Source organism: Meriones unguiculatus, chromosome 8 (assembly GCF_030254825.1).
Source record: "Meriones unguiculatus strain TT.TT164.6M chromosome 8, Bangor_MerUng_6.1, whole genome shotgun sequence".
Classification (NCBI taxonomy): Eukaryota; Metazoa; Chordata; class Mammalia; order Rodentia; family Muridae; genus Meriones; species Meriones unguiculatus.
In genome coordinates, this window is record NC_083356.1 from 21871480 (window position 1) to 21897064 (window position 25585).

Consider the following 25585-nt stretch of genomic DNA (forward strand, 5'->3'; position numbering starts at 1 on the left):
GCTTGGTGCCCACAGAGGTCTGAAGAGTGTCTGTGAGCACCATGTGGGTGCTGAGAATGAACCCAGGTCCTCTGTAAGAGCAGGATGTGCTCTAACCACTGGACCATCTCTTTCACCCTGGATTTTTTTTTTTTTTTTTAAATCCAGCCAAACCTGGCACACACTTCTAATCCCAGCACTTGGGAAGCTGAGGCAAGAGTATTGCAAACTAGAGGCCAGCCTGGCCTACACAGAGAGTTCAAGGCCAGCTAGATAGTAAGGCCCCGTTTAAAAAGCAAACAAACACAACAAGTTTAGGAGGAGTTAGGAGGCCAGGTGTAGTGGGGCACACCTTTAACCTCAGCACTTTGGAGGCAGAGGCAGATGGATCTTTGTGAGTTCAAGGCCAGCCTAGTTATAACCAGAGTTATATAGTAGAGAGAGACCCTGTCTCAAAAGAAAAACAAAAGCAAAACCAAAAAGAAACATTTTATCTGTTACTTACTTGGTTCAGTTTTGTAGGATTCTAGGTGGTTAGTTTTCTATGAAGCCACTGTGGGTTTGTTTTGTTTTCCTGTGCACTGTGCCCAGAACATGGGGCCTTGTGTAGACTTTATTTTTTGGCTAGCTCATCAGCAAGGCCTGTGCTTGCCTGGGGCCACTTCCGGTTCCCATTCTGCTCTTGACGGTGCTTCTGAAAGGATTGTCTCAGCGTTCCCATAGTCTCAGATGCAGTGGCTAGACGCCACAGAACAGCATTTCTCTCTCCTAGGAAGAGAGCTCTCCACTTGTAGGAAAAATTCCATCCAGAAGACAGAACAGAACAGGAACAAGAGAATCCATAGCGGTCAGGTAAGTGGGGAGCACAGACATGGGCCCTGGATTCCATAGATCCCTGAAGACGCTACAACCCTAGGTTTCCTGGAGTCTCTGTGTGGCCTTCTGTGGGAGGCACATTCCTGTGCTTATGCTCTGTTTTACCCCGTTTTCTCAGAGAGGTGCTCGCTAGGCCCCAAATTATCCACATGTGAGAGGAACAGCTCCTGAAAAACCACAAAATGACAAGACAGGAGTGAGTGGATCTAGCCTTTGAGTCCAGGCTGAGGCCCAGATATGCCGGCTCAGGGTTCCAGGCTAACATTTGGCTCTCAGTTTTTCTCTCTGTCTTCTTCCCCTCTCCCTCTAACTCTCTCCACTGCCTCACATCCCCCCCCCCGAGAGTTGAATCCAGACCACGCTAGGTAAGCACTCCACTACTGCGCTATAGCCTGATGCCCTTCACTCTCACGCTCAGAGACGCTTCTCTGGGTCTGCGGGATGCTCCTTATGAAGCAAGCCCAATCCCCTTCCTTTCCGAGCATTCCTGCAGCCCAGCCATCACTCTGATCATGGCCACGGGCACGTCCACACTAATCTTGGAGCCCTAGGTCACATGCCTTTTCTGACACTCGAGTGCCCACAGCCAACAGCACACGCAGCCTGGTGCTGTGTTAGAGGGCACATCCCTGGCTGGGAGCAAGATCCGTGTGTTTCCCCTGGAGCACTCAGCATGGAGAGGTCTCAGCACAGAGCTGATGCAGTCCTCCTCTATGCTCTCTGTGTCTCTTATAACAGCTTGCCATTCTTGTTTTGTTTTTGTTTTTGTTTTTCGAGACAGGGTTTCACTTTGAAGCCCTGGCTGTCCTGGAACCAGGACACCACTCTGTAGTCAAGGCTGCCCTGAACTTACAGAGATCCTCCTGCTTCTGCCTCCTGAGTGGTGGGATTAAAGGCAGGCGCCACCACCGCCTGGGGATGACCTGCCATCCTTACTGAGGGTTTCTTTGCTGTTTGGAGGCCTCCCTCTGTTAGGATGTAAACTCCATGAGGGAGGGCCTGTCTCCTGTCACTGTCTGAACCCCCTTCATTTTCAAAGTTAGGTCTGCCATCGAGGGGGCAGTCCATAGCTCTCGGGACTTCATAATGATCACCTCTCTAAGCTCCGAGCTCTTTTTAGCATGGGATGGAGCTCTATAAATATCACTCCTGCCCCAAGCACAGACAGAACGGCATTTCTGAGGGCCAACTGTCCCTCAGAGATCAGCATCAAAATATTATTCAGTGTTTGGGTGCTCCCATCACGGCACCCAAAACAAATAGGTCTCTTTGTACTGAAACACAGAAAGCCTTCTGGCATTTATTGCAAGAACCCAGCTGAGAGATCCCATCTTCTGTCCTGGAAATAGAAACAATCAAAAAGTGGAACCTTGGAAGCAGCTGAAATGTGAATGGCAAACCAGGACAGAGGGAGAATTTGGATGTGCTGGGCTAGAGCCTCTTGCCATGAACAGACAGTTTCCCATCTGCTCAGTGAATGCAGCTGGCTGCAGTTAAAACATGAATGGCAGCGGGAGCAGACTATCGGAGAGCTAAGAATTCAAGGCACCGAACCACTATTTCTCTGAGACCCACCTGCCATCTGCCCTTGTCTCACACACACATTGAGGACTTGTAATAGATCTGCTGTGGTTCTGGCATAGGCCAGAGCTCCCAGGAGCCTGTCAGAGACTCAGTCAAGTCTTCTGTTCCTTTAATGGGTTTAAAGAAGATGGTGGAAGGCAGCTTCTATAAAGAGGAATTTGAGTTGGAAGCTGGCCCTACTGACAAACTACTTGGCATATAAGCATGAAGACTTGACTTCAGTCTCCAGAACCCATGTTAAAAGAGAGAGAGAGGCAGAGGCAGAGGCTGCCAGATCCCTGACCAGGGGTCTCTGGCCCAGTCAGTTTAATCTGATCATTGTCTTTCAGGCCACTGACAGGTCCTATATCAAAGACTGTTCTTGGGGACTGGCTGTCCTGGGTGTTTTCTGTGTCCTTCAGGAAGCCCTGTCAGCAATCCTCCTGGACAGCAGAGTTTGTAGTGGCAGTTCCTCTTGTTCATTCTGTCTTGTTCAGTTACTTCTCCAGATCCCTAGCGGATGAGCGACACCCATTGCTGCCTGGGTCCCCACTCCACATCACTCCTTCTCTTTGCTAGGGCCAGAGGGCTCTCTTCAGATGTGTCCCTTTACTGAGAATGATGGGATATAGCTAAGGTGCAAGTCTTTGTATCATTCAAGTTTTGCTAACTTTATTCTCTACAAAACAACAACAAAACCAAAACATATGCTCCCCTGAAGTCTTCTGGCTTTCCTATAACCCACGAGAGAGGCTTTTTTCTGAAGCAGGCCACAGAGGAAAGTTTTCGATCCCAACACACCTTGAAAGGTAAGCTGCTGCGGAGGGCAGGGCTGGTTTTGTCTCGGTTACTATCCCCAAAGCTCTATGGATCCATCTGAATATAATTGCCTTGCCCTTGGGTTTGACCGAGGGCAGAGTGCACCTCAATGTACAAGACATTCCCCGTGACCAAAAGCCCCCTGTGCGAGTGTCAGGGCTCCCAACCCTGCTCCTTCTGTCAGCACTATGGGATGCGGTTGTGCATTGCCATCCTTAACAGCCCTAGGAGTTTCCACTAGAGTCCTGGGGACCTTCACTCAGTCCAAACTAATGTTCATAGTTGCCACACTGAAAAGAATTTGCTATCAGAATAGCAAAGCAGAGATGGGGATTTGTCTTAAAGGTACGCACACACACGTATATGATTGTTCTATTTTTATTGGGGTGTGTGTGTGAGAGACATATGTGCAGATGCCCTCAGAGGCTCAGAAGACAGCATCAGATCCCCTGGAGCTAGAGCTCCCGCAGTTGTGAGCCACTGTAAAATGGCACCAGGAACCAAGCTCTGGTCCTTTGGAACAGAAGCGGATACTCCTAACCACTGAGTCATCTCTCCAGCCATTGACGATATTTCAACATAGGTTTCAGGAGAACAGAGGGACTCAGAGGAAGTGAAGTACACTGGGGAGCATGAGTGTAGGCTTCTCAAAGAGGAGTTGTTCCCTATCATCTCTGCAACAGTCATCTGTAAGATTTTTGGTGGGGTTTAAGGCTACTGTCTTCTCAGTGGATGGTCCTTGAGGGACACAGGAATACCGTTGATAGCATGAAAGTCCAGCCCACAGGGAATAAGGAGATAGGATTTTACAAATTCTTCTTCCTCCCTTGCCGTGTAGACTAGGCTGGCCTCAGACTCATGGACTTGCGCTTATTCCGACTCCCAAGGGCTGGGCTTAGTCATGTGCCACACTTGGCAAGGATATGTTCCTCGCAAACAAAGTTAAGTTTCATCAAGATTCCACGCCACACCTGGACAAGGGAATGAGGCTCTCTCCAGGGGCCTACATGTTCAGGCCTTAGCTGCAATCTTAACATAAAGTGGCTGCATCTGAAAGGGACTACCAGCCTTTCCAGCAGATGTGGTTAATTGTGCTGGCTTTCTTGCTTCTTAGCTGGCGAGATGTCAGTCAGATTTCGGGGTTATTGGGCTCCTCTCTCTTCTCATGTTCACATACTGCCTTGTCTTTCTATCCTACTTCAGTTTTACAGCTTTGAAACACATATATATTTCAAGATTTACTTACTGTTTTATGCATGTGGGTGTTTTGCCTGCACGTATGCATGCGCAAACGTGTGGGTGCCTGGTACCCAGACAGGCCAGAAGAGGGCACCAGATCCCCTGGAGCTGGAGTGAAATGTGGTTGTGAGCTTCTGGGTGTGGATGCTGGGAACTGAACTCTGGTCCTCTGGAAGAGCAACATGCGCCCTTAACCTGTAGACCATCTCTCCAGCCTGAGACGTCCTTCTTTTCTGCTACTGGGGACTCAACCTGTGATCTCGGGCATGTTAGTCAAGCTCTCTGCCGCTGGGCTATATCCCTGTCCTAGACTGATGGTACTTTTCCTCTTGCTGCGTTGTTGATTTTGTTCCATTGTTCCCTGTCTTCCGGTGCTACCATAGAGAGCTCGGCAGCCATTCTAGCAACCTTTTGGGAATGACCTATCGTGGTTTTGCTTATCTTCACAGCCATTCTCTGCCAACCTCCTGCACGAAAGCCGTCGTTGTGTGCAGAAGTGGCAATGACTTTTCTGCTGTTCTGCAGCCCCAACAACCTATTCTGTTGCCGATGGCATTTCAGAACCTTTGGGTCTTTGACGATGCATCATTTCGCATAATTTAATCATGGCACCCGAGTTGTTGTGACACTGTTTATGTGTCCTTTTTTTTTTTTTTTTTTCCTCTCAGTAAACTACGAGGTCTATTTCTAGCACCCAGCATGAGCCTAGTACAGAATAGATATTCAGTGAGTATTTGTGGCACGGAACAAAGGATGGACAGATGGGCCAACATGGCCTATAGCTGTGTGTCTGGCTAAGAAGCAAGTGGAGTCATCTGGTTCCCCTGTAGCTCCAAAGGACTGCTACCTCGCACAGATCCCAAAACACTAGGGCTTTTTTTTTTTTTACTCTAGCAGGAAGCTGAGACCCACCCCAAACTCTTTCTTTCCCTTGGGAAAATACTCACAATCACCTTTTGGTTGTATCACCTTGACAGAGCACTTCATGCCATCCTCAACCTCCAGAAAAGCCACACAGCAAGTCAAGAGGATCTCCGAAACCAGGGCGTGCCTGAGTTTGTATCTGAAAGTGGTGAGCACACAATCGGAAATGTAGAGTCTGCTTTATTGTCTTTAATTGTGTGTGTTCTCGTGTGCCTGTGAGTGTGTGCATGTATGTGCATATGCCTGCATGTGAGCGTGTATGTATGTATGTACATGTGTATGCATGTGAGTGTGTGTGTGCAGGTACCCTCAGAGTCCAGAAGGTGTCTGATCCCCTGGAGCTGGAGTTATAGGCTGTTGTGAGTCACCTCAAGGGGAACCAAACTCCCAAACTCAGACCTTCTGGAAGGGCAGGAAACATTCTTGACTGCTGAATGTCTGTGACTTAAGAGCAGAGGCGATTTAAAGGAGACATGGCTAGAATATCTTACGCAGGGTCAGGGAAGAGCTGGGGTGTTTCTGATACAGGCCAGCACTCCTCAGGAAGATTCCTAGGTTAAGAAGACACCGCGAGCTGGGCTGTGGTGGCGCACACCTGTAATCCCAGCACTCCCACACAGAGGCAGGCGGAGCTCTGTGAGCTTGAGGCCAGCCTGGCCTACTTACAGAATGAGTTCCAGGACAGCCAGAGAAACCCGTTTCAAAAAACAAAAAAAAAATGAAAAATCAAAACGAAAGTTTGATCTGTGTTTACATTTCCTGCTGGAGCCAGGCGTGGCAGCTCACACCTGTAATCCCAGGAGACTGACTGGGGAGGATTGCTAAATACTCTAGGCCAGCCTGAACTACATCATTAGTTCTAGGCTATCCTGGGCTACAAAGTTAGACTTTGTTCTCTGAAGGCTTAAATACGTATTTTTTTTTCCTGCTTTAAACTCAGACCCCTGTGTGTAACAGGAAGAGAGCTGTGGGCCTGTTTCCTTCTCTCAGTTACAGGAATAAATATGCCTTCTCAGTGCGTTCAGACGTCAGTGCTGCCTCAACCTGTGGGTCATGACCCTTTTGGGAGGGTCAAACAACCCTTTCACAGGGGTCACCTATCAGATGTCCTGCATATCAGATATTTACTTTACAATTTGTAACAGTAGCAAAATAATTTTATGGTTGGGGGTCACCACAACATGAGGAACTGTACTCAGGGGTCGCAACGTGAGGAAGGATGAGAGCCACGGGTCCAGCTCAGCATCTCTGGTCCCTGGTGCTAACAGCTGCTGGATGTGCCCCACGGGGAGAAGGAAAGGCGTGGCACAAGCCTGACCTCACCTGTGGTTTGTCGGGGTGGGAGGAGTTAGACTGGAGAGTGACAGGCCTCGGAGATGACCAATGGGGTAGCTGAGAACCCAGGGAGCTATGGGAAGAAGTATTGAGACAAACTGGTTCAGCCGCAAGATGTTGGCGGATGCGATGGCAAAGAGGCAGGCGGCGCCATCGCCTTAAGAAACCCGGCATTTCCGTACCAGGATGTGGTGTGGCGGGGCACTTGCCTGCTCTGGTAAGGGCTGGATCACCAGAGGAGACAGAGCAAGAACTGGGGGGATCTGCAGCCAGCAACCCCTGGTCTCCCAGGTGCCGGCAGCGTGCGCCAGCGCTCTCAGCAACTTCTTCACGGCCTACTTACTAGAACCGCCATTTTGCCCTGGCGGGGGGCGGGGAGGAAGAATTTCAGGTTTTGTTAAATTATGTATTTGTGTGCGTGTCTGCTGTTTTGTCTCATGCGTACAAGCGTACGTGGAGGGAAAGCTTACAGAAATGGGATCGCTGGAGCAAAATACACACCTTTGGATTGTTCCCCAAGAAAACAGTAGTTAGGATTCACCTGTCCCTGTGACTAGGCCGTGCATCGTACAATGGTTTCTTGCCGTCCTGATGAGGGGAAGCAGCTATTCGTTACTGCAATAGGCCACACGTAAAACCTTTCCTTTGTTTTGGCCATTCCCTGAGGAGGAGCTTAGAGCTGGAGTCACAGTGACTGGGTCAGAGGCACTGGGCACCATGACACGGTGTGTGGGTTACCTTTCTGTGATAAGACAGCTGGCTAAGGACAACTCAAGGGCAAGGGGTTCGTTTTGGTTCATGGTCCAGACCTTGAAGGTGGGGCAGCGAAGGCAGCAGGCGCTTGAGGCGGCTGGTCATGCCTGTCTCCACACTGAGGGAGCAGAGAGCCGTGTCCTAGGAGAGCTCTGAGCTCACTTTCTCCAAGTCACGCATCATCCAGATCAGGATCCCTACTCAAGGACGTACCCCCACCCCCACCCCAGTCAGATGGCTTTCCAGCTTCAGTCAAGATAACTCCTCACAGACCTGTCCAGAAACTAGATAATTCCTCACATTTGTGTTGGGAGACTTGTCCTCTGAGTGACTCTACTTCCTGTCAAGTTGACCCTCCCCATCCCATGTGACAATATCCTTTTTTCTCTTCCCCCCCCTCAGTCCCACCCTGCCTGCAAAAACCCCAAGCTGATTTCAAACCAGTTCAACCTGTACGGGAAGAGCCCGCTAATCGTGTACTTCTTCCTCAACTACGCCGAGCTGAGGAAGCGTGGCCAGGACGTGCTGGTCAGCAGGAGAGAAAAGACCGAAATGATCCCATATCCTTGCCCTGTTTGCAGAAGCAGCGGGTGAGGGGACGTATCCAGGCTCTGGTACAGAGCCTGGCACACAGTGCGTACTTGGTAGGAGCAGCCATGGTATGTACCTCAGGGATAGAGTCTTGCTCGAATACTTAGGTGAGCCTCAAGTCCAGGTCAGGACACCCTGAGCATGTCGAATTTCCCCACGGACAAAGTCACCTTTTTCTCATCTTCCAGCATGAACTTAGGTACCATAGTCTCCCTGATGTTCACTGGCCCAAGAGCGTGGGACCATCAGCTTTAGTATCTGTGTGTGAGTTTCATCTGACCTCCTCCTCACACGCTCCTCCCCGGCTCCTGTTTGGAGTTGGTATAAAGCTCAGCTCTTGGGGAACGGGTGCAGCATGGGTTGGTATCCTGAGCCTTAGCAACAACACCTTGGGGTCACAACATGAGTTCTACTGGGAATCAATTTGCTCTGTTTTCCCAAATAGCCCAGGCTCTGAAACTAAGGCTACCACCTACCCCTAGCCAGCCAAGTGACTTTGGAGACATTCCACTTTCTCTGTAAAATCAAAATAAGGGTTCCCACCTCAGGGGTGCTTTTTGTTTGTGTGTGTATTTTTACTGTTGTCTGGGGCCTTTGTTGTTTATTTGTTTGTCCTACTGTGTAGCCCTGGCTAGCCTGGTAGATCAGGCTGGTCTTGTATTCACAGAGCTCCCACTTCCTCGGTCTCCTGAGTGTTGAGATTTAAGACTTGTGCCACATGCCCAGCTTCAGGGGTGGTTTCACAGATTGATTGCCAGTGCGGTAGAGGAAAGATTGCCCAGGCACATGCCTGGTACTCAGTGGCTTTTGCTGGCTCGTGGGCAGCAAGGGCACCAGGAGGCCTTTTCCTCTGCTGCCCTTAGAGCTTCACATCACATCCCAGACACATCACAGGGGTCTGAAGGAGGACCAGCTGCCTCTAGGCAGCACAGTCCAAAATGTCCCCAGCATCACCCTGTTCTTTAGGTCACTGTGGTTCTGGAGACAGCCCTGCAAGATCCCGAAGTGAAGACGGTCCTACCAAGTAAGGCGACTGAGTGGTGCATAGCGCACTGTATGAAGAGCTGGTCTCCATCCCCTCAGGTGGCAGTTCTGATGCCGCACCCCTTTAACACCGTTCCCCACGTCCATAACTGTAATTTTGCTACTGTTATGAATCGTAAGGTAAACGACTGTGTTTTCTGGTGGTCTTAGGTGACCCCTGTGAAAGGGTCATTTGACTTCTTACTCCTCCAGAGGAGTCAAGACCCACAGATTGAGAATCACTGCTTGTAAGGAAGGAGGATCTCTCTTTTTTTAAAATTTATTTATTTATTACGGATACAATATCTGCACGTGTGCCCTCATATCAGAAGAGGGCATCAGATCCCAGTATATGGTTGTGAGCCACCATGTGTTTGCTGGGAATTGAACTCAGGACCTCTGGAAGAGCAGCCAGTGCTCTCAACCTCTGAGCCATCTCTCCAGCCCCCGAGTATCTTTTCTTTTGAGGGAGGTTCTTGAGATAGGATCTTGCTATCACTGAGGCCAGTCTCAAACTCTGGACAATGGCTGCCTCAACCTAGTGAGTGCTGAGATCGTAGGCGTGAGTCACCACACCTGGTTTGCAGTCTCTTTCATGGATAAATGGAGGCACAGAGGGTGACAGTGTCAGTCCCTCGGCTTGCCACAAATGCCGCTGAGAGTCTCACCAAGGATGGAGGTGGAGCAGAGGAGAAAGGTGTTTGTTGTTTGGTTGTTTTGGAGTTTTGAAACTCTCGATTTGTCTCATGCAGCTCTGGCTGGCCTAGAACTCCAGAACTGTGTCCTTGAATTTGATCCTCCTAATTCCATTTCCCAAATGCTGGGATTACAGCATTACAGGGTTACATCACCACACCTGGCTGAAAGAGAGCCTTTTTCGGTAGTAAGCCTGAAACAGACTGAGTGTGGCAGGCGGTCTGTACCTATAATGCCAACAGCTCAGGAGGACGAGGCAGGAAGCTAACTATGAACTTGAGACTGCATAGCCAGATCTTGTCTCAAACAAAAAAAAACCATCCCTAGCCGGGCTTGATGGTGCACACGTTTAATCCCAGCACTCAGCAGGTAGAGGAAGGTAGGTCTCTGTGAGTTCAAGGCCAACCAGGTCTACATAATAAGACTGTCTCAAAAAACAAAAACCGGGTACGGTGGCACATGCTTGTAATCCCAGCACTCAGGGAAGCAGAGGCAGGCGGATTGCTGTGTGTTCCAGGACAGCCTGGTCTACAAAGTCCAGGACAGCAGAGGCTACACAGAGAACCCCTGTCTTGAAAAACAAAACAACAAAGACAAAAACGAACCAAGAGAGCAAAAAACTCAACACAGAAAAGAAATTTCTCATGCCCACAAGGAGAGAGTTGTTGGAGCCCTTTCCGTCTTGTCATTGTGGTGACAGATTCCAACCCCAGACTATGAAACTGGGCTCAGAGCTAAGCTTGTGGCTGTGTAGAATTCGGTGATGCTGGGAAGCCTCTGGAAACAGCACTTTACTGTCCAGCACAGACGCCACTATCTCTGTCCTTCAGACAGCCTAAGGGAGTCTTTCCCGGCTCCCTACCATGGACAAAGCCAAAGGGGGCTTTATGACAAGGTGGACACTGGCTGGCCACAGAAACGATGACCTTTCTTCACTCCCAGGCTGGCCATAGCCAGTCTCAGAGACCACTGCCTGTGTGGATTTTTGAGTACCTCTTCCAGAACCCCAGAGCAGCAAAATATGCTTTGTGCGGTCCCCATTCTCCTTTTCCTTCCCCACACCCAAGGCTCAGCCGTTAACAGTGTGGGGTGGCACAGTGTTCCTTTCCTTGACAGCAGAATGCACTGAGTCCGCCCCAACCTATGCTGACATCATCCACCAGGTTATGGAGAACATGGAGAGGCGGAAGAGAAAGCTCAGGGAGCTGGACCGCCTGCACTGGAATGAATGGGTCTATTTTAAAAGCTACCTAAAGGAGCTGAAGGAAAACTGTGCGAGGTGGGTGTTGAGGGTATCTGATCAGATTGCCCCGAGACTGTGTACCGGGAAAACCTGTTTCTGGTTGTGGTATGGCTCTAGCACGTAGCTTTCTTTCTTTTTTTTTTTTTTTTTTGGGGGGGGGTTGTGTTTCAAGACAGTGTTTCTCTATGTAGCCTTGGCTGTCCCTGGACTCACTTTGTAGACCAGGCTGGCCTTGAACTCACAGAGATCCGCCTACCTCTGCCTCCCAGGCTGCTAGGATTTCAGGCGTGTGCCACTGCACCTGGCTTAATCCAAGAGGTTTCTGAAAAACAGGATTAAATAAAGTGAACCATAGGCCAAGAGGTGGAACAAGCAACCAGACTGACATTGAGTAAACATAGGGAAAAACCATAGAGAATGAGAGGAAGTCTGGAAAATGGATAGGGAGATGAACAGGAAGTAGAAAATAGGGACAAAGAGTTTGAAGGGTTTTTAAGACAACATGAAGGAGAAGGGGCTTCTTCCTTCTGGGATGTCAGCTGAGTAGGAAGGTCAGCTGGGTGCTTTCTCTGCCTCTAGTAAGCTTCTCCCTAGCATCTGGCTCCTGATGCTGGAAAAAAAAAAATCAAACGTTTGGGATTTTGTTTAAAAAACAATAGGTAGGAGGGTGTGGGCACAGAGCCACTCTTGGACACCCACTGCAGAGTCAGGAGGATTTAGCTAGAGTGGGGAGGGGGCTGCCAGCTTGCTCACTACCCTCACTGAGCACAGCCAGCTTTTCTGGGGCCAGATTAGAAACAGCTTCAGGCAGTAGTGGTGCTTGCCTTTAATCTCAGCAGTCAGAAGGCAGAGGCAGGCAGATCTCTGTGAGTTCAAGTCCAGTCTGGTCTACAAAGTTAGTTCCAGGACAGCCAGGGATACACAAAGAAACCCTGTCTCTAAAAAACCAAAAAAGAAAAAGAAGGAAGGAAGGAAGGAAAAGAAACAGGTCATTCGCAAAACTTAGATCCTTTCTTTAGAATGGTGTGTGTGTGTGTGTGTGTTTCCCTACTGTGTGGTGGTGGCTGACAGTTGTAATTCTAACATTTTTGAAGGCTGAGGCAGAATTACCTCAAGTTCTAGGCCAGCCTGGGCTACAGAGTAAGAACCTGACTCTCCTGCTCTACCTTCCATGCTAAAAACAAACTTAAGTAAACCCAAATCTCTTTTTAAAAGGCTGAAATCATAGCATAGGCCTGTAGTTCCAGCACTCAGAAAACTGGAGCAGAAAACATCAAAACTTGGAACCTATCTTGGGCTCAAAACACAGGCTGAGAGTGTGTGCACACTCTTGTGAAAGTGCACGTGGCCAGAGGAGGGCCTCACGCACGCTGTTTCCTCTGCTACGCTGGCTTGAGCAAGCCCTAGAAATCCACCTGTTTCTGAGTCCCAGCTGATTATGTGGGTGCTGAGATCCAGTCTCTGCTCCTTGCTGATTGCCCAGTGAGTGCTTTTAACCACAAAAACACCTCTCCAGCCCTCTCTCTACCTAACTTCTGACACAGGGTCTCCTACTAAATCTGGGGTGAGCTCCAGTGCCCCTCCAGCACTGGGATTGCAGACACACAGCCCCCACCACGCCTGGCTTTTTATGTATGTACTGGGGAGCTGTTCGGGTCCTAATGCTTTCTCAACTAGCTCGACCGAATATCTAAGTAGCAAGGTGGAGCCGTGCTTTGTTTCTGAAATATTGGCCATAGCCAGGATGAAAGTGGCCAGATGGAAGCCGACTCCTAGGTAGGGCAGGGCTGTCTGGGATCATGAGTACTTGTTTCTCTAATGGAGCATGACAAGAGCATTGGCTTCGAAGCTGGGCAGACTGAAGCTGTCTCTGTCTTAGCCACATCAGTAAGGCTCCCGGCCTAGGCTGTGAAGGATGCGGATGCCTCTTCCGTGGACCCATCCAGTACAGAACCTGCCTCACAGAGCAGTTCTAGCCTAGCGCCTCGCTCAGAGGTGTCGGCTGGTGAAGGGAACACATTGGGGCCACACACCGGGCCACTACACAGGGCCTCAGCAACACAAGGCATTTTAGCCAGAGAGTTTGCAGCCGGAAGATGAGGAACAACCAAGGCCATTCATCAGACAGCTACCTGCTGGACCTGCCAGTGTTGGGAAGTGGCCTCTGTCCTTAATTAGGGCTGCACAGGGCCATTGGTGGAAAATTAAGTTTCCTGTGAGTCCGGAGCAGCTGAGACTTAAAGTACTGTTGGAAAAGCTCCAGGAAATGTTCCTACATTTGCTTCTATCCTTGTGACATCTGTCTTAAAGGGAACAGAGAAATACGTAACAGCACTTCTCCCTCCTTTTCTTTTTCCATTTATTTCTGTGTGCATATATGTCTATGTGAGCGCGTGCGTGCGTGCGTGCGTGCGTGTGTGTATGTATGTGTGTATGTGTGTGTGTGTGTGTGTACATGTGTTGCCCTTGCTTAGTCCTGAATCTCTGGGCTCAAGTATATACTGCCAACTCAGCTTCTATGGCATCATCTTAAAAAAAAAATGTTTTTAATTTTATTTCTGTGCGTGTCTTGCCTACTTGTGTGGAAGTCACACCGGTACCACCTGATGTGGAAGTCAAAAGAGGTTTCTGAGTCTCCTCGAATTGGAATTACAGGTGGTTGTGAGCTGTCACGCGGGTGCTGAGAACTGGACGTGGGCCCTCTGCAAGAGCAGCAAGTGCTTTTAGCTGCTAAGCCTTCGATCCAGCCCCTTAGGACAGCACCTTAAGCTCGCACAAACATATGTTAGTGGCTATTTTGTTGACCCTGAATACTCATAACCTGATTCCTCATCAGGTAAATATTTACTTGCACTGAGGACTATCCAGTTCAGCAAAGCCATCATGTACCCTGTGAACACGCTGGACCGGAAGCCTCCGGCAGCTGCCAGCCTTTATTGAACACTTCCCATACACCCAGCACTGTTAAACATTTGGTCACTGATCACTCACACCTCACCACAAACCATGTGAACATAAGAACATGGAGAAGTTAAGTGATTTCAAGGTCACCCAGCAAGCAGCAGAGCCCCAACTTAGATTCATCTTCTTCATCTTCCTTCCAAGACTATGTGTACATCAGCCTTCTTTTAAGATGGTGGGCTCTTCATTGTTGAGGTTGATCTGGAGCTACAACGTATCCAAATGTTAACTGCTTGCCCCCAAGATCCTTATTGTCCTATGAGCAAGTTCTCACATATCCAAAATGACATTGTGTAAACCTTGCCTCCCAAATTATCCCTGATTGAATAATAAAAGTTGCTGACAGCCCATAGCTGTGCAGAGAGAGAAGTGGAAGGCAGGACTTCCTGGCATGGAGAAATATGCTCCTAGGACAATAAGGATCTTTTGGGGCAAGCAATTAACATTTGAATACATAGTAGCTCCAGGTCAACCCCAACACCTCATCTCTTCTGTAATTTTAATTATATTCATTCTAAAGCCAAAGCCAGGCTTGGTGGTGCACACTTGTAATCCCAGCACTCAGGGAGGCAGAGGTAGGTGGATCACTATGAATTCAAGGCCAGCCTGGTCTACAAATGGGGTCCAGGACAGCCAGGGCTTTTGTTACCCAGAGAAACCCTGTCTCGAGAAAACTTAAAAACAAAACAAACTAAAACTCCAGCAAACTGTATCTGGGATGGGGTCCCTCCTGTGTGGTCAGCTGTTTCTGTGCACTCTGCCTAGCAGGTTGGCAGATCACATTACCAGACAGCCAGGGCTACACAGTGAAACCCTGTCTCTGGATGGGGTGTGGTGGGGTATGGGGGGTGGATGGAGGTGAGTGGGGATGGGGACAAGAGGAAGAAAAAGAAAATATCAAATTGACTCTTTTGTCCTTTCCCACGGATGCCTTTTATCATTTTATTCCCCAGGGAGGTGGCTCTTGTCAATAAACAAGCAGCAGAAAAGAAAAAGGCCAACCTCATAGTCCTCTCATCCTTGGATGACTCATCTGACAAGAAACCCAAAGGAAACACCCACATCAAAACTACGCTTTTAAGGTTTGTTCAAACAGAAGCCTTAGAAAATGTCCGTTGTGAACGATGTAAAAAGTCTTGCCACATAGGGAAGGAATGCAGGTACAGGTCTGGGTCCAGAGGACACCCACGGAACTTTCCCAGTTCTCGTGTCTCAGAACAAAGAATTGGACCAGGGACACAAGGGTAGTGACAGGGACAGTTTATTAAGGAAGAAAGAAGGCCACCTCTGTGAGTGGAGGTGGGCTAGGGAGCTGGGACAGGGTGAGAATCGGAGGCTTCAAATGTCTTTTGGAACCACTTACATAGCACCACCTTCTTCAACTCAAGACCTTGGGGTTTTTCTCATACACGCTCTGTCTTGTCACCCGTGGCCACAGCCAGGAGGGTTTTCCAGTCTTTCTGCCATCTGGCTTCTCTCCTGTCCTTCCTCGCCCTCTCCCCAGCCCGTTATCACTCATCTCAATGACTGCCTCCATTCCACCCTCCTGATACAACTTGTGTAACTTCTTCCTTGTAGTGTGACCCCTTTGCACTGTTAAACAAAACAAAACAAAAGCACATGCTGATGGTTATATATTAAGAATGTGGCTGGGCGTTGGTGGCACACACCTTTAATCCCAGCACTTGGGAGGCAGAGGCAGGCTAATCTCTGAGTTTGAGGCCAGCCTGATCTACAGAGTTTCAGGACAGCCAAGGCAATACCAGGAAACTCTGTCTCACAAAAACAAACAAAAAAGAATGGTAAAATACAAAATAATAATTTTAAGGAGGAACCCACTGATGGAAGAGATTAAAAATAAGGTAGTATGAGGTAGCGTCTTCTTCCTTTTATGCATGCAATATTTCTATCCCTTACGGAGGCTGTTCATACATACACACACACCCTTCTAGTTTTCTTCCAGCCCTATCCCGAGTCTGTCTCCTTGAGGCATCTTTCTTTGTTTGCTGGTTTTATTCTTTTATGTTAGTTGTCTTTATATTCCCAGTGACCTGGATTGTCTTTTCATAGTTTGGAACAAAGCTCCAAGAAGTTCACAGGGGAACCAGCACTTGTGGCCAAGTCTTCTCTAGCCAGTGGGATCTCTGTCTTCTTGTGAAGTATTAAAGTTACATGGCACGTTCACAAATCACGCCATGTGACTGGTTCTCCATGGAAGGTTTTATTAAGGGAAGGGGGAAGGGTCACAGAGACTGCCTCTGGCCAGTTTTATGCCAGTTTGTAAGACCCACAAAGACTACCAGGAATTGACTCTGCTGCAAATACATGAGGGTTTTTTTTAATATGAGCTCGAGGCTGGGTCACAGCAACCTCCTTGGTGAAGAGGAGGACTGTGGCAGGGCTGTCTAGGGGAACGTGGCTTTTAAAGGGAAAAACTACAAACAGATTACATGCCTTGGAGTTACATGATTGGGTAAGGGAGACTGACTTTTGAAACGATTGGTTTACTTTAGGCACCAAGTCCATAAACAGTTCTGGCCTGGACATCTGGGCCAGTTTCCTAGCAACTATATCTCTAGTGGGCAGGAAAAGAATGTGGTAAGGCTAGTTCCTCCTGGCAAGTGGCCAGACATGTCTCCACCTGGCTGACCTTCACTCAGGCTTGTGCTTTAAACCTTAAACCAATACCCCCCAAATCTAAATTCTCTCACAGGGTAGGAGAGAGAGAGAGAGCTAGAGGAGGTGGTGTGAGTTCTCTTATAAGTTGACCCAGAGCATGCACAGGTGGTTTCAGGTGGTCTGCAGGTGGTCCATAGGTGGCCTCACAGATGCCTGATATCTGGTTTGTCAGGTCCCTTGGGGCTGGCCATAGAGATGCCTGCTAACGGATCCCAACAGTAGGGCTATCCCCACAGAGAGGCACCTAGCATCAGCAGCCACTTTTCTCAGGACCATCTTGTGCCTGGGAAAGGAAGAGCTTTTTTATTTTTATTTTTTGAGGGTGGGGCTGATGCCCAGATGACTGAATTCTGGAACTGGAAAAGGGACCCTACATTCAAATAAACCACTCAATTCCCCTAATTTTATTTAGTTCTTATAGCACTGCTCCTCCCCTTTTTTTCTGAGACAGGGTTTCTCTGTGTAGTCTTGACTGTCCTAGACTCACTTTGTAGACCAGGCTGGCCTCAAACCCACAGGGATCTTCCTGCCTCTGCCTCCCAGAGCGCTGGGATCAAAGGTATACACCACCATACCCTTCTTGTAACTGGCTTCTTTATCCTAGTTTCTGTAGGAAATAAAATAAAACTTTAATTTTTGTGATAGTTTTTGAAGCATTATATAAATTAGTGTTCTATCTAGATATACATCACAGAAAAAAAAAATAACAGTGGTACAAGTTAATCCCCAGAGATGGACAATAGACCTGGTGGGGGAGGGGTCCAGGTCCACGTGGCTGCTAGAGTTTCAGGCATTCAGTCCATGTTCCAAGCCAGCAACCCAAGAAGGCTAATCTTACTCTGTTTTAGCATTCTTCCTAGAAGTCTAGGTTGCTGTCCCTGTATTCTCATTGGTAGTGTAATAGGAATATAACATTTTCTCTCTTACCACTTAAATGCACAATTCAGTGTTTCTGAAAATTATTGAAATTTAATGATTTGAATGACACCTGCAATTTTAAAGTTGGGTGTCAGTGACCACAATCCAGTTTTTTAACGTTTCCCTAATCTGTAAAGGTCTGCCATACCCATTTTCAACAGATTCCCATTACTTTCTGTTTTATAAAGGACCTTCCCTGGAAATACCGTGATATTACAGCTTTATTTCAGAGGCCAGATATTAGTCACATGGTGATTATTTCAAAGGAGCTTGGGAAATATGTAGTTTTAAAAAGTTAAGACCACTTCCACCCCTAGACTGGTTCCATTGCCCCGGTGAATGATAGGTTGCTTGGTGCCTGTCCCCATCACTGACAGGTGGTGGCAGCCTCTATTTAGAGTTGAAGAAACCAGCACTCAGCCAGACTACAGAATGAAAAACTGTCCCTACTTAAGCTTTGGACTGAAATTTTTCTTGAGTTGAGAAAAGACTATGACTTCTAAAGTTATCAGTTTGGCTTGAGCAGCGGACTCATAGGAGTAGTGAGGGAGCATCATTAACAGTCTTTGTCACATCCATCAGTCCTAGATTCTCAAGCATCAAAACTGCACCTTAGTCTAATTCCCTCAGACCTGACTCTCCTTCATTTTTCATCTGGCCTTACACCCGGCTCAGGCTCTGCTTCCTCCAGGAAGTCTTCCCTGATGTCTGCTCAGAGCATGTCCTAGACTGTATTTTTAGTTTGTCAGGATCATGTTTCCCTGGAGTCTTGTCCAGTCCTGGCCCCAAGATGCTGTCAGAAGATTAGTGAGGAGTGGCCCTGTGCTGGGCCCCTACCGCCATCATCTTTGTCAATCTTACCTGCATACGTGTATTTTTCTCCCAGGGCATATCAAGGCACCCAGGAAACTGCTGCTGAAGAAACCACACTGAGTTTCCGAACTGGTTTTATTGTCATCTACTTTGCTTCCCCCGCAGGAAGGAAAGGGATATAGAAGAGAGACTAGAAGAGAAACGGAAGCTTCGTCTCCAATCCATTTCCTCAACTCAAAGCCCCCCGTCTAACTATTCTCTGGACCTGAAAAGCCCCTATGGGATCCAGTATGTTTCTAGTGCCAGGTAAGGTGGAACAAAGAGAAGAGAGGGGACTAGGAATCGGCCACTCCCCAGGGCAGCTCCCTCGGGGTCTGCTGGAGAGACCGGGCAGGCAGAGTTTTATGTGTGGCCACTGCCTCTTTTCAGACTTTTTATTTCCTCATGCTATTTAAAATGTTGTCACAGTGATATCAAGCTGTCAGGTGACAATGACCCTTCCCTTTGCCAATGGTTTACCCTATACTGAGCGTTAGGAAAATAAGCGTGGTACAAACATGACCTCACAGGAGAGTCACACTTCCCTCAGATAGGCATTAGTCATGGTATCCCTGAGCACAGACAAGGGTTGCAGCTTCCTCCAAAATGGTCTGTGGAGATGCAGCTGTAGGTACCCACTATGAGGACCAAATAAAACAATGACGATGCGCACAACAGATTTTATATGAAAGAGGTTTATTAGATAGAGATGAAGAGAGAGAGGAGAGAGTGAGACATGATAGGGCCTCCCCCCCCGGCCCCCGACAGAGAAAGGGGAGAGGGCAAGAGAAGAAGAGGGCAAGAGCCAAGAGGCAGACAAAGTGGCAGGTTGGTCCTTTTAAGGAGCAACGTAACCAAGCCTGCCAGGTGTGGCTACCTGGCTGCGGACACATGATGACATCATAGGTTGCTAGGCAACCCAGAAGCAGGCTGCCTAAATACTAACACCCACAGCCCCAGCTGACTGTGCTGGGAGGCAAATACATGAGCAAATTAAATGCCCACACAGCACTGGGGGACCCTGGGAAGATGAAGCAGGAGTCCAGAAGCCATGCAGGCACGGTGCCACTGAGTCTGGCAAAGGGGACAACATATAAGCATCTGTAATCCTAGTTCAGAGGATCTAAAGCCCTTTTCTAGCCTTGTTGTGCCCGATTCGAGAGACCCCAAAAGCCCGTTAGGAGTTGAGAAATCACACGAGGATCTTTATTCAAGCTTAAGCTTGGGCGGCCAATCTTCCCTAACGTAGCAGATTAGAAAGTGAGGCCCTGAGTCTCAGGGAGGCAGAGTTTTTAAAGGGAAAAATGGCAAGCAGGGAACTCCAAGCCTTGGAGTTACAGGGAAGGGTAAGTTTTGGGTAGGGGTTTCAGCAATCGAGATGACCTTTAGGCTAATTGTTCCAAGCCACCTGGCCAAACCAAAGCATATCTAAAATATCTGTGTAGATAGCCTGCCTGCTGGGTGGAGTGGAGGACCCACTAACACACTCTGTGGGGCGGAGGCCTGATGATAGTTATCTATTTACACATTCTGTGGTATCCACGACAACCTGCAGGGTAGAGGGCCCTGTGCCCCTTCTCAGAACCCAAGGGTCAAGTCACTCCAAGGACAGTCAACTTAAGATAGAGTGTGAGGATAAAAATGGAGCCACCCCTGCTATCCTCAGTTCCTTCAGCCTCTAAGAGGGTACCAGGCATGCATATGCTATGCATACATCATATTGGCCAAACACTCATACACATTTAAATTGTAAAGATCCTAAAAATAAGAAAATTTAATTGTTATTGAATTAAAGTAAGGTGAAGTAAGGAATAGTAATTTTTCTCTCTCTGTTTTTGTTTATTTATTTATTTATTTGTTTTTTGAAACAGGGTTTATCTCTGTGTAGCCTTGGCTGTCCTGGAACTTGCTCTGTAGAGCAGGCTGGTCTCAAACTCAGAGATCCAGCTGCCTCTGCCTCCAGAGTGTTGGGACCAAAGGCATGTGCCATCAATACCACCACCTGGCTGACATAGTCATCTTTTGTTTTGTTTTGTTTTTAAGACAAGGTTTCTCTGTGTAACCATCCCGGCTGTCCTGAACTCACTTAATAGACCAGGCTGGCCTCGAACTCACAGAGATCCATCTACCTCTGTCTCCCCAGTGCTGGGACTAAAGGAGTGTGCCATCAGGGTCCCAGCTAACATAGTCATCTTTTAAGGGCTGAGCAGCAAGGCAGCAGTGGTCTCTAATCGCTGAGTTTTTAATGTCAGTCCCCCCAGGCCTTCCTGGTTCTATAGCCCAGAACACAGTGCCTGATAGCAAAATAGGCACGATAGAAGTGCATCCTCCTCCTCATTATTAACATTACCGTTTGCGACAGGGTCTTACTATGTATCCCAGAGTAGTTTCAAACTGAAGAGCCTCCTGCCTCAGCCTCCAGAGTGCTAGGTTCCAGGTGTGTGCCCCTGTGCCCTGCCCTGGAAGTGCTCCTTAAGTTAAGCACAGATGGTGGAAGAACACTGCCTCCTCTGTACCTCCTCCTCTCCCTGGCATACCTGATGTCAGGCTGCTGTGGCTAACTCCTTACTTTCCCAAGCCCTTTCACTGAGTCATTAATAGATTTGTGATTAACTCAACACCATTGTTAAAGCACAACTGTGTGTGTTTGTCTTTCCCTAGAACACTTTTATCTTAAGAGCCAAGCCTAGCTGTCTATTTTAAATTTCGTAGCTTCTTTATTTTTTTTTCCCTCTTATATATTTACCACAGTTCATCCCCACATTCTTCCTTGGTTGAATACATGTCCTTCCGGGACACTCAGATCCTCCATGTCATCTGCCATTTGCTGGCCTTTTGACCTGCTTCTCTCCGGTGCTTGATTCTAGCCTGTTGATGTCTTGGTCATATGAGGTCCCCACCATTTCTTTGTCTTCTCATTCCTTCACAGCGAGCACGGCACCAGTAGGTCCAGATCCTCACAGGAAGAGGTGCTCTTCAGGCTCTCACCGTCCTCCATGGAATGAGCTCACCCAAGAACAGGCGTGGACTGCAGAGGTGATCAAAAACAGAATCAGCAACGGCAAGTGAGAGCACTACCGCAGCCAGGAACATGCGGTGTCTTCCCCAGTCCACGGGCTAAAGAACATTAAAGTTCGAGTCTGCCACAAACGAGCAGGGCTTAAAGACGCCCTGGGTCACCTCACCCATTTAGACATTTCCTAATTCATTCTTTCATTCATTTATTAACAATAACAACACAATACAGCCCATCCTTATGAAACATAGCAAGACCTCATCTCAAAGAACAACCAACCAGGAAGCATTAGAAAGGAGCTGAGCGGCTGAGTGTAGTGGCCCATGTCTTTAGTCCCAGCACTAAGGAGGCAGAGGCAGGTGGATCCCTTAAGTACAAGGCCAGTCTCTTCCACAGACAGAGTTCCAGGACAGCCAGGGCTACACAGAGAAACTCTCTCTAAAAAAAAAAAAACCAAAAACAACAAAACAAAACAAAACCCCATCTGACTCCAAACTGACTGAACTGAAGGTGAATTTTATGTTTCACACAGCCTGCTAAGGACGAGGAGAGATGGCTTGGGGGGGGGTGTGTGCTAGTGGAGAGAATGACACGATGCCCCGGAAAGCTTGTAGGGGTGTCTTCACTGTCCTGAGGGTAATGAGAGGTCCACAGTCTTATACTATGCCTTAAAGGCATGGATATTCTTGTGTTAACTACACCACAGGCTGTTTCCAAAATGCATGTGATATCTGAGCCCGATGGTGGATGCCAGTAATCACCGCACTCAGGAGGTGGGACAAGGACGAACAGGAGTTCAAGGCCAGCCTCCTGCACATTATTGTAAGAAAAAAAGCTTTTTTATTTAGACAAAAAGGGAAAGGTGTTAGGGGTTGGTCCGTGCTATGTATTCTTATGCTAATTACTGGCCACCTGTCTCTGTTGTGTAAACCTTGCTCTGCCTAATTTAAAGTTGATTGGTTAATAAAAATGCTGAAGCCTGTGACTGGGCAGAAGAGAAGTAGGCTTATGCTACTGGGCTTGGGGTCTGAAATGGACTGAAGGAGAGGAAGCAGAAAATGTAGCAGGAGGAGGGGAAGCCACAGAGAAGGAAAGTTGTTATGGGTCAGTGTGGCTGTGAGGACCCACTGATGGAACAGGAGCAGCCCAGACTTGAATGATTTAGGCGAGTAACATGGGGTGTGTAGCTGGGAAATAGCTTAGAGGGTTGCTATCTGCCCAGCTCTCGTGCTTTAAAGCTTATAAAATAAATCATAGTCTCTCTGTGTCAATTATTTTGGAAGTTAGCAGGGTTAAAGAAAAACTTGCTTTATTAATTTCTACAACAGCAAGTTCAAGGCTAACTTTGGCTCTGCCTCAAAACAAACAAAAATAAATTATAAATACTTATTTCCAAATTCTACCCACTGAAATAACCTAGAAATAGAAACTGACAATAACCCAGGGCACCCTGTCGCAGTGCCAGGCAAGTGCTCTATGACTGAACCCCCACCCCCACCCCAGCCTGCAACTGTGGCTTGAGATAGTGTTTGCACTAAAAGGGCTCATATGAACACAGCAGGCCTGTGTGCAGGGAGCACATAGACTTGAGCAAGCTGTGAGTCTGGGGCAGTGTCCATGGGAGCTGTGACGGATCCTGTCTCACTGTGTCTGTTTGAAACCCACTAATCCAAGAAAAGCACTTAGAGAAGTCCCCAGCTCCAGCAGGGGCTGTATGCATGCTTTTCATCCTGCTTCCTCCCCAGAGCCTCAGGCTGCCTCGGAACCAAGCGGCTCCAGAAGAAGCCTTGGAGGGTCCGGGTCGTCTCCCAGCGTGTGTGGCAGGCCAGCCCTCAACCAACTTCCTGCCTAAGGAAGGGTTATACCATACAGGGCAGGGACAGCTGTGCTTGCTTCCCAGTGGCCTTCCTGATCCTCACAGGGCTCCGTGCAGATCACCCTCTGTCTTCAGCTTCCCAGTGGGACTCTAGTTCTTGAGGGAAGGTGCCTGTCTTTCTCTCAGTATCTAGCAGGGAGCTGAACTGACTAACGGAATGCTCACAGGTTTGCCTCTGCGTGTGAACTCAGAAGGCTTTCTCCTCTGGAAATGTGAACAAGTGAGCAAGTCCAAAACATATCATGTGTCACTTATATGTATATATTTAATATATTATATACCTATTAAAATATTTTTATAGAAAGCTGGGCGTGATGGTGCACACCTTTAATCTCAGCAATCAGGAGGCAGGGGCAGGCAGATCTTTGTGAGTGCAAGGCCAGCCTGGTCTGGAGAGATGGCTCAGTGGTTAAGAGTACTGTCCGTTCTTCCAAAGGACCCAGGTTCAACTCCCAGCACCCACATGGCAGCTCACAACTGTCTGTACCTCCAGTTCCGGGTGATCTGACACCCTCACACCAATGCACATAAAGTTAAATAAATTGTATATTAAAAGAAAATTTCAAAAAAAAAAAAAAAAAAGAGTTCCAGGACAGCCAGGCTACTATAGAGAGAAACTCTGTATCAGAAAACCTAAAACAAACAAACAGAAAACACGCCATAGAATTTATTCATACATTTTGTTAAAATACATGTGATACACACAAGCTTATTTGGGGCTTGCTCATCTATTGTCTATATTAAGTTAGATATTAACACATCGTAAATTTATTGACATGTTTTTGGCTTAAATGTTTTTGTTTGAAGTACTAGATACAGAACCTAGGGCCTTGCCTATGATAATAGGCCTCTCAGGGTCTTGCTACAGTTTCTGCCCCACCCCTTTTTTAAAACTTTTATTATGTATAACATGTTCTGCCCCCATGTGTGCCCACAGGCCAGCAGAGGGCACCAGATCTCATTATAGGTGGTTGTGAGCTACTATGTGGTTGCTGGGAATTGAACTCAGGACCCCTGGGAGAGCAGCCAGTGCTCTTAACCCCTGAGCCATCTCTCCAGCCCGTCCAGGCCACCCTGGAGCTTGTGAGTCACTTGCTTTAGTCACTGGGCCCAGCTACCTCTATTTTTATTGGGGTTTGGGGTAGAGCAGTGGAAGCGTGTTTGAATCTAGATCTTTGCATTTCTTTAAATCTTGCCTGTCTTTGTCTGAAGTGTGTCATCCCTGATGGGGGTTGCTTGCTCTCCCAGAGCTGTGAAACAGTAGTGGATTTCTTTTCCAGGAATGGGAGCTGGTACCACCAAACGTTCCCAGGGCCCTTGGATTCCGTTCAAGGTCCCAGAAACTGTGCTCACCCCGAACGCCAACTGCTCTTTTGGAAATCTACCCTAAGGCAAAAAAAAAAAAAAAAAAAAAAAAAAAATCTCAGGAAAGAAGGCATGCGGAATATGCTTCATTTGTCATTTTTGATAAGGGGGTTGGGGCTTGTTGACGACAGACATCCTATGGAAGGCTGAGCAGCCATTTAAAGCTATGTGGGAGGCTGGAGAGTCCAAAAGTAGGACTAGGGGTGTGGCTGAGTGGCAGAGCGCTTCTCGAGAGTATGTCTTTTTTGGGTTTTGTTAATGTTTTCAGTAAAGACCAATTGTTTCTATTTTGATTTTAGTTTCTAAAACTTGGATGATTTTTTTTCCCTTTGTTTCATTTCCTCCCATTAAAACGGTAGGAAGCCTTTAGATTCGTGGATATGCACGTGTCATAGAGTTTGTCAGAATGTCTCCCCAAAGTAATAAGCACAGTATTTAAAATCCAGCACGAGATGAGGGGAAGCAGAACAAGAGCAGAAGACGGGCCTGGAGACAGAGCTTGCAGCCCGAGGACAGGCTTTCCCTGTCCACTTCCCTCCTACTGAAGCCTGGCTTCACACACTGGCCTTTGTCCTCTCATCATCCTGCCAACCACTCAGGGACTCAGCCTAATGCCATGTGTCCCCTCCCCAACCAGATCAGCTGCCCCATGGGTATTCCCATCCCACCCTGTCTGCTAAGACAGGGTTTCTCTGTATAGACTTGGCTGTCTCAGACTCGCTTTGTAGACCAGGCTGGCCTCGAACTCACAGAGATCTGCCTGCCTCTGCCTTCCTGAGTGCGGAGATTAAAGGCCGGTGCCACCATGCCTGGCTTCTTTATATTATTTTTAAGGTTTTTATTTTTGTTTGTATGTATGTGTCTATGTGCATGTGTG

General features: G+C 47.9%; 1 protein-coding gene across 3 annotated transcripts in view; it reads left to right on the forward strand.

Moving 5' to 3' along the window:
* Fam227a (family with sequence similarity 227 member A) overlaps positions 1-23647 on the forward strand; it is a 47778-nt gene extending 24131 nt beyond the window's left edge. Inside the window, exons 10-18 of one of the 3 annotated variants that reach the window (XR_009593648.1) lie at positions 752-831; positions 3140-3227; positions 5454-5548; positions 7891-8047; positions 10924-11077; positions 14956-15084; positions 18578-18718; positions 21381-22289; positions 23213-23647. Coding sequence is in view for 1 of the 3 variants with exons in the window: in XM_060389036.1 (XP_060245019.1) it covers positions 752-831; positions 3140-3227; positions 5454-5548; positions 7891-8047; positions 10924-11077; positions 14956-15084; positions 18578-18718; positions 21381-21456 (920 nt within the window). In the remaining 2 variants the exon portion in view is untranslated. Of the gene's footprint in view, positions 1-751; positions 832-3139; positions 3228-5453; positions 5549-7890; positions 8048-10923; positions 11078-14955; positions 15085-18577; positions 18719-21380 lie in introns of all 3 variants that reach the window. The other 2 variants (XR_009593649.1, XM_060389036.1) reach the window with 2 other exon arrangements.
* The last annotated feature ends 1938 nt before the right edge of the window (positions 23648-25585 follow it).